This window comes from Chrysochloris asiatica, unplaced genomic scaffold, assembly GCF_000296735.1.
Source record: "Chrysochloris asiatica unplaced genomic scaffold, ChrAsi1.0 scaffold00049, whole genome shotgun sequence".
Lineage (NCBI taxonomy): Eukaryota > Metazoa > Chordata > Mammalia > Afrosoricida > Chrysochloridae > Chrysochloris > Chrysochloris asiatica.
In genome coordinates this window covers 11293762-11300753 of record NW_006408567.1, presented here as the reverse complement: position 1 = coordinate 11300753, position 6992 = coordinate 11293762, and the positions used below count along the sequence as shown (strand labels likewise).

Here is a 6992-nt window from a genome sequence, read left to right as displayed (position 1 = left end):
AATGAAACAAGTTATATGAATTGTTGAATGTGAAACTGATGATGTGCCCTGTAAACTTTCACTCAATCCACAATAAAAACCTTAAATTAAAAAACAACAACAACAACAAAAAAAAAACCTTAGCTAAATATCTTCTACCAATAGAAAAAGAAAATTCCAAAATTCCAAGGATTCTTGTACTTATTTGCCTTTGCAGCTTTAGGCTCATTACTATCAAAAGCTAAAATCTTCCTTACTTCTGCCTCTCAGGACCCTATACATCTTTTAAAGCTCAACTGAAATGGGACTTCTACAACTAAAGTTTCATTCATGCTTTCAAAGTCTACACCACCATGAGCAATCTCTACTGTGCATCTTACAATACACTCTTCTTGGATGTATCACACTTTGATGTGGATATCTTAAATCCTCTATTGGATTACAAGTGTCCTGGTGTGGCACTGTAGGATAAGCACTCAACTGCAAGATTGTTTTGGACCACAAGATCAGCAGTTCAGACTCATACCTGCTCCTCAGAAACCCTAAATAAGGTCGCTATGAGTCAGACCTGACTCGACAGCACTTAACAACAAGAAGATACAAACCAGGTATTACTGTTGTTGTTAAGTGCCATCGAATTGCTTCTGACTTATAGTGACCCTGTATAGGGTTTCCAATGAGCAGCTAGTTTGAACTGCTGCTGTCCTTGTTGGTCGCAGTTCAGTGCTGATCTTACAAAACTACATAGCCTTCTACAAACATTATGTTCAATCAGTACTGCATCAGTGAATTAAAAGTAATTTAAAGAACAAACTGTAAAAACTGATATCCTGAAGTCAATTAACCACTTAAGTGCTTTAAATGCAGCAAAATACACTGCCAAAGTATTTAACATGCACAGATCCCAAAATAAATTTCACTTGCTTCTTAATATCAGTGATCGTCTTATCATTAATGGCTCCTAGAGGTCTTAAGAGATTTTAATAAAATGATGATTTTATCTAAGTGAAGAATATTTACAATAGGATCCTGTATGAAACCACTTTTATTTCTCCTTTAATAACACGTCCTGCTGTGGGATTGTAAAGCCATGGACTGCCAAGGTCGGTGTGAACTGCAAGGTCGGCAGTTCATATCCACCAGCCACTTTTGGGAAACCATATACAGGGTCACTATGAGTCGGAACCAACTCAAATGCTCTAAACAACAATAAAACATGAGAAAAATAATAACACGTGAATTCATATTCTACTTTTGCATTGATGGTATTAAACCGCCTTATCACTTAATAAATTTTTAGTGTTCGCTGTGATGCTGCAGGATGATGTACTGGACTACAAGATCAGTTTGAGCCTCAAGGTCAGCAGTTCAAATACACCAGTCACTCCTTAGAAGCCCTATACAGGGTCACTATGAGTCAGAATCCACTCGACAGCACTTAACAACAATAATACATAACATGTATGAAATTTTTGTTTAACAGCATGTAATCAGATATAAAGTGAAAAATTCGAGCAGGCAAGTATTTATAGAGTTCTTATTTCTCTTTACATATTTACCACTAAATGCACATTAGAAAGTGTCTTTTTAGGGACTAACCTCTGTTAAAATACAGCAGAAATGCCAAAAGCGAAATTTTGGCCTCCATCTTTGCTTTCGAGACAGAACAATTTTAATATGACATAACTAAAACATGAGTGTCATCTTACCGGGCAATTTCTTTTCTAGTTGTTGCTGTTCGTCTTCTAAAACTGGTTCCTCTGGTAACCTTTGATCTACAGAGGATGAACTTACAGAAGATATGCCACTGCCAGATCTAACTCTTCTGCAATTATGGAAGAAAAGAGGGAAAAGAAAGTGATTCCATAGGCAGTTGAGGTTGAATGAGGCCAGGTAGGAAACATGATTTTTAAAGTTTATGCATATCATTGAGCAAATTTCATTTATCATGAAGAAAAGATAAAGATTTGGTCCTCTAAAAAGAAAGAAGTTCAAAGTAACAAACTATAAATATCACCAGACCAAATTTAGGACAATTCCACAGAAATTAATTCATTAATAATTGTAAAATGGTTTTACGTACCTAGGATAGGATATAATATGTACTGAATAAGTTTTAGTTGATAGTACCATTACCCTCTAATGCTAACTCAGCAACTTTTAACTCTTCCACAAAACCTGTCTATATTATGCCTTAATAAACCTGTGAAATGTCTTTACTTTGTTGTTTTTCAAGCAAACAGTGCCAAAAGAAATAATCACTTAGTTCCAATCTAGTTCCAATCTTAGTATCAATCTCTATTGATACTTTTTATTTTTTTAAGCAGCTTTAAGAGTTAAATGTCTTATGTAGTGAATCTTGCAGCTGTGGGGTTTTATAGACAAACTGCCTTAAGGTAAAAACATGTGTTCTTACAAGAATCCATTTTCTCAGCTTACTCTAGTACTGTGTACATGTTGCCAGTGAGAACTTAATTTCTTTTCATTGTCTCGAGATCTCTTGCAATCCTTTTCCAAAATCTGAGGAATTAGGACAACAATTCATTCCTCTTCGTAGCTTGTGAGAGCACATATTTGTCTTGTAAGATTGATACTCTGGTAAGTAGCTCTGGTAGCGTAGTGGTTATGAATTGGGCTGCAAACTCAAGGTCAGCAGTTACAAACTACCAGCTGTTCCACGGGAGAAAGATGAGGCTTTCTGCTCCTGTAAAGACTTACAGCCTCGGAAACCCTTTACAGGGCCGCTACAAGTCGGAACTGACTCCATGGCACACAGCCACCACCACCACCACTCTGGTAAGTACCTGCCTGGTGGTTGTATGAGGGCATGACTGTGTGTGGGAAGGGCTTCAACGACTGATGAGCTTACCCAATTTTGATCTCAGAGCTTTCTCTTAATGTGTCCACTGAGGTTGTGTTTCAGGCTAGGATAATTTGCTTTGATTACCTCTCAGATTGTAATTTCTGCATTGCTAGCTTTTCATGATTTCTTGCATGTGTAGGATTCATGAGTAAGTTTCCTTGTTTTATTTTCTGTGCACAGGCTCACACAGTGTCTCTTTCACTAATTGCATCTGTTTGTAAAACTTCTGGTGAATTTAGTTAACAGGTATTTTTATTAAATCAGTAATTTTTGGATGCTTTATTTAATTACTTCAGTAATGAGTTAGAAGTACTGTAAAGAAAAGAACAGGTGCCTGAGTAATGCAGAACCTAAAAGAAAATATTTGTCTGAATTCATGGAGATTTCATTCACTTGCCAGGAATAAAAATCACTCATTAGATATATAGTCAATTAAGATAAGTTTAGAATTGACCTCTCAGTGCATGATTTCTTACAAAAGTCCAATGTTGCTTACCTAAATGAAGGGGGTATAAATTCTGGAGGCAAAACAGGCGGCAGTGGCTGACCAGACATAGCTACATCAATGAGATGCATGGCCAGGATAAATTCTTCTGCTGTGAGCTTTCCATCTTGATCAATGTCAGAAAGATTCCTATTCAACAAAAAGTTCATTATAATCTGTTTTAATAAGAATTAACGTTTCTTAATCACATTCCTGGTGTGACGCTGTAGGATCAGCACTAGACTTCAAACCACAAGGTCGACTGTTCAAACCCACTGCTGCTCCTCAGAAACCCTACAGAGCAGAGGTGGGGAACGTCCAAGTCTTCAGCTGTCTAAGGCCCGTGAAATCATTTGGTCTGGCCCTGCCAAGGCAACCACAGTTCCAGCCATGACGCTGTTGTTGTTAAGTGCCATCAAGTTGGTTCTGACACACAATGACCCTCTATAGGGTTTCTGAGGAATGGTTTGTGAACTTGAACTGCTAATCTTGTGGTTCAAACCAACTTTGCAGTCCAGTGCATTAACCCGCAAAACCATACCAGGACCCCTAGCCATCATATTGCTGCTGTTGTTAAGTGCCATCGAGTCGATTCTGACCCATTGCGACCCTCATATTTGGGGTGAGTTAATTAAATGTTTGACAAAACATAGCAGGCTAATTTTTAAGTTGATAATTTTGTATGGCCCACTAATGATGTTATAAATTCTGGCAGAAAAAAAGTTCCCCACCCTGGTTCAAACTCACTATCTGCTCCTCAGAAGCCCTATAAATGGTCACTATGGATCAGAACTGACTTAACAGTACCTTACCAACAACAACCCCTGCTATGCAGAGTCGTTGTGAGTAGGAACCCACTCGAAGGCACCTAACAACAATTACAATTGGCTTAAAAATTGATTTTGTATTCTGACCATAAGCTAACTAAATCTTTCTGTGCCTGAGCTGGTAGAAACAGTTTTTATTTCATCCTACTATTGCAAAGATACAATGAGATACACTCTATAGTATACTTGGAATAGTCTGTAACCATCAACCCATGTTACCTATGATTACAATTATTCTGTTCACAATTCCGGCAAACATTTTCTGTGGAGGACCAGAAAGTAAATGTTACAGATTTGCAGCCATAAAGCCTCTGTCATGACTCCTCTCCTAAACCCTACTGTGGGAAGATGAAAGCAGCCACAGACAACATATACATACATGAGCCTGGGTGTTAACAATAAAGCTTCATTTACAACAGCAGGTGCATAGAGATGAGACGTTTGGGGAGCGGTGAGACTAAATTAATGGAAATAGAGCAACTAGAAGGGAAATAATGAGGATGCGGACACACGCTGAAGAATGAACCAATGTCATTAAGCGTGATGTGCTGAAATTGTGGAATGGAAATCTGTTTTGCTATGTATACTTTCACCAAAAGTACAATTTAAAAAAGAACAGGTATGGTCTAGATTTGGTAGGCTCCTGATTTAGGCCTTCAATGGTGAATCTTCAAGTGTTTGCTTCTTTTTATGCTTGGGATTCAACAATGTGAACTTGCCCAAGAAGTTGATGACGGCAAACAGTTTTTCTGAGCAGGTCCAAGAATTTGATTTTGCATAACAGCTTCTGGATACCAAAAGAGGATGAAAGGCGACAAATCTGTATATCAGAATGCCAGCAGCACAAATGCTACATTGGGAAACTGCCTTTGCCGAATGCCATAAACTTACCTCTTAATCTTCAAATGCCTTCATGTGACATAAAAAAAAATTTTTTTTTTAATTTAAGGTGTAATTTCCATATAGTAACTGTACCTTTTTTTAGAGTACAGTTCTGTGAGTTTTGACAAATATATATTTGTGTACCTATACCACCAAAATAGAATAGTTTCAACAACACAAACTCTACCCTCTGGTGTATTTTTGTCCCCTTCACTGCATATAAAATTAAATTTAAATTGGATCAAGCCTCTAGATCACTGTTTCTCAGTTAGGGATAATTTTGCACCCCAGGGGCCACTGAGCAAAGTTTGGTGACATTTTTGATTGTCACACTAAGTATGGGGACATGCGACTGGCATTTAGAGATAGGGACCAGGGAGCTACTAAATATCCTACAATGTACCCAAACAGTTGCCACAACAAAATAATATCCAATCTAAAATTTCAAAGTGTTGAGGTTAGGCAATCTTATTCTAGATCCAACTACAAATTTATAAGAAATACAGGAAACAGAGGAACAAATAAAATAACACCTATTACAGGGATGCAATCATCAAATTTTAGACTACAGAAACTACAGGACACTTCTGGTTTTAAAAGGGGTGGAGAACAAGAGAAAGGGAACCTACAGATTAAAAAGTGACTGATCAGCAAGACTCAGAATCAACTCCATGACAACAAATTACAGTATTAAGAAATGTACTAGTGGATCAATCACTAAAAAAATATAAGCTCATTTTTAATCCTGAACAATAAAACTATCTTCTAAACTATCAGGTACTTAATAAGTATTACTGTTAAACTTCTGAGGTGGGCTACTGGTACTGAAGGAGCTCTGATGGCATAGTGGTTAAGTGCTCAGTTATTAACCAAAGGTCAATGGTTCAAACCCACTAGCTGCTCAGTGGGCAAAATATGTGGCAGTCTGCTTCTGAAAAGATTTACAGCCTTGGAAACCTTATGGGACAATTCTACTCAAAGTCAGGTTGTTTTGGTACTGGTGTTGTGGTTATGCTTTTAAACAAACCTCTTTTAGAGATAATGGTAAAATAGTTGTATTTGAAATAATATGATGACTGAGATTTTGTTTAAAATAATGAGAAGGAAAGAAATAGAAATTGCCATGAGTTGAGAATTATTTAAACTATGCATTCTTAATGAGTCGTTCATTAGTCTCTCAGCATTTGGATCTTAAAAAATACAAAGGGGAAAAAAAATCAAAGAGGCAAAATCACAACTCTCTAAAAATTAAGCAAACTGTATATATTCCCCATATAAATAAAGGCACTAATCTAAAGTCATATTAGTCTAAGAAATAAAGTTTCCACTTTAGACAAACCAAGATACTTTTCATTCCTTACCATATTGAAGCCAGCTGAGCCTGTGGTAAACTTGATTGCATAAGAATAGTTCTTGCTTGAGGACCTAAAAGGAAACCAGAAAAAGGATAAAGAAATGAATCAGCAAATCAGGAAGACCCAGCGCTGGGCATATATATATATATATATATATGTTCCATGGTGCCTCAGGCACATAGTGATCAATAGTTGTTGCTATTACCCTTTAAAAACAGGCAATCAAATGGCTTTTTTAAAAAGTTTTTATTGTGAATTGAGTTTCATAGTTTACATGGGAGAACATTGGTTTAACACCATTGTTTCATTGCAATGATTATAATCTCCTCTGTACATCATCATTCAATAGTATTTGCTTCCATTCCCTCAGTTTGTAGTTTGGTTTTTTATTTTGTTTTGTTTTTTGGGGGGATGGACAAAAAAACACTCAGGAATATTATAATAATTTAAACAACCAAAGGGCATATTCTTCAAGCCTGCCTCCTGGGCACTAGCACTCAGTCTTTCTCTAGATCAAGAGGCTTTAAAACAGGAAACCAAGCCCTGATGAAAAAGGGAAGAAATTTTACAAACCACAGGTTGTTGTTAAGGACCATGAAGTC

At 36.9% G+C, this 6992-nt stretch overlaps 1 protein-coding gene across 1 annotated transcript in view; it reads right to left on the bottom strand.

Annotated features, from left to right (window-relative positions):
* Positions 1-6992, bottom strand: part of ITSN1 (intersectin 1 (SH3 domain protein)) — a 352172-nt gene that overhangs the window by 171279 nt on the left and 173901 nt on the right. Inside the window, exons 9-11 of the mRNA XM_006862548.1 lie at positions 6397-6460; positions 3339-3476; positions 1689-1804 (exon numbers count right to left, since the gene is read on the bottom strand). Coding sequence (XP_006862610.1) covers positions 1689-1804; positions 3339-3476; positions 6397-6460 — 318 coding nt within the window. The remainder of the gene's footprint in view (positions 1-1688; positions 1805-3338; positions 3477-6396; positions 6461-6992) is intronic.